This window comes from Mandrillus leucophaeus, unplaced genomic scaffold (assembly GCF_000951045.1).
Source record: "Mandrillus leucophaeus isolate KB7577 unplaced genomic scaffold, Mleu.le_1.0 Scaffold8, whole genome shotgun sequence".
In the NCBI taxonomy this organism is placed as follows: Eukaryota; Metazoa; Chordata; class Mammalia; order Primates; family Cercopithecidae; genus Mandrillus; species Mandrillus leucophaeus.
In genome coordinates, this window is record NW_012108696.1 from 2,564,885 (window position 1) to 2,566,025 (window position 1,141).

Here is a 1,141-nt window from a genome sequence, read left to right on the forward strand (position 1 = left end):
TCGAGACCAGCCTGGCCAACATGGTGAAACTCCATCACTATTAAAAATACAAAAACTAGCCGGGTGTGGTGGCGGGCACTTGTAATCTGGCTGGCTTTGCAGTTATCCCTGCAGCTGCCCTGTGGGGAGTGGATTCGGGGTAGGGATGGGAATCGACAGGAGAGGGATGGGAATCGACAGGAGGATGCCATCAAGCCTGTCTAGTTAAGCTGGGACCAGCGCACTCCATACCCAGGTAGGTCCCTGTCTCGGCAGAGCCCCCGAGGGCGGACATCGTTACCTTCTCCGTGGGCTGCTGCAGGATGGGGAGGTTCTCCTCCAACTTGTCCAGCCCCCTGTGGGCGTACTCGCTGGCTGATGCAACTGCCAAAAGAAATTAAGTAAGACGCAAATGTGACTGGCGGAAGGTCACCTCGTAACTGTTCGGGGGACAGCACCAAGAGCTGGGTAGACCCCCCTACTCCCCACCCAGGGAAAGCGCCAGGAGGGGGATTCAGTGCCCTCTGGGACTTCACCCACTCTGGGGCTCCAGCTTGGAGAGGATTGGCTGAGCCCCGCTGACAGCGGCCGCCGTGAGGGTCCTCACTCCCTTCTCTGCCGCGTCGCAGACGGTCTTGACGTGCGGGTAGCTCTCCTTGGTGGAGGCATAGGCTGCGGACACCATGTCGCAGGTGGAGCTGATGAGAGGCATGCTGGCCACGCGGTCCACCACACTGGGCTATGAGAGAGAAGTGGCTCAGGCAAACTGGGCGGGGGAGGATGGGGGGCTCAGCCGGAAACTCAGGGTGCCCTGCAGTTTCACTCTCACTCCTGGCCAGTGAAACGGCTCAGTTTACCCACACTTTGCATCCAGGTGGTTGCACAAGTCAGGAACCTTGGGGTTTCGCCACATGCTTCCTTTTATTTTTTTTTTTCAAACGGAGTCTTGCACTGTCACCAGGGCTGGAGTGCACTGGCGTGACCTCAGCTCGCTGCAACCTCCACCTCCTGGGTTCAAGCGATTCTCCCGCCTCGTCCTCCTGAGTAGCTGGGATGACAGGCGCCACCATGCCCAGCTAATTGTTTTTGTATTTTTAGTAGAGACGGGGTTTCACCATCTTGGCCAGGCTGGTCTTGAACTCCTGACCTCATGATTCGCCCA

General features: G+C 58.0%; 1 protein-coding gene across 3 annotated transcripts in view; it reads right to left on the bottom strand.

Moving 5' to 3' along the window:
- The window catches only part of PLIN3 (perilipin 3), a 27,563-nt gene extending 26,775 nt beyond the window's left edge, over positions 1 to 788 (bottom strand). For all 3 annotated transcript variants that reach the window (XM_011967371.1, XM_011967370.1, XM_011967369.1), the window contains exons 1-2: positions 520 to 788; positions 281 to 363 (exon numbers count right to left, since the gene is read on the bottom strand). In XM_011967371.1, the coding sequence (XP_011822761.1) occupies positions 281 to 363; positions 520 to 691 (255 nt within the window). In that variant the 5' untranslated portion in view covers positions 692 to 788. The remainder of the gene's footprint in view (positions 1 to 280; positions 364 to 519) is intronic.
- Positions 789 to 1,141: the final 353 nt, after the last annotated feature.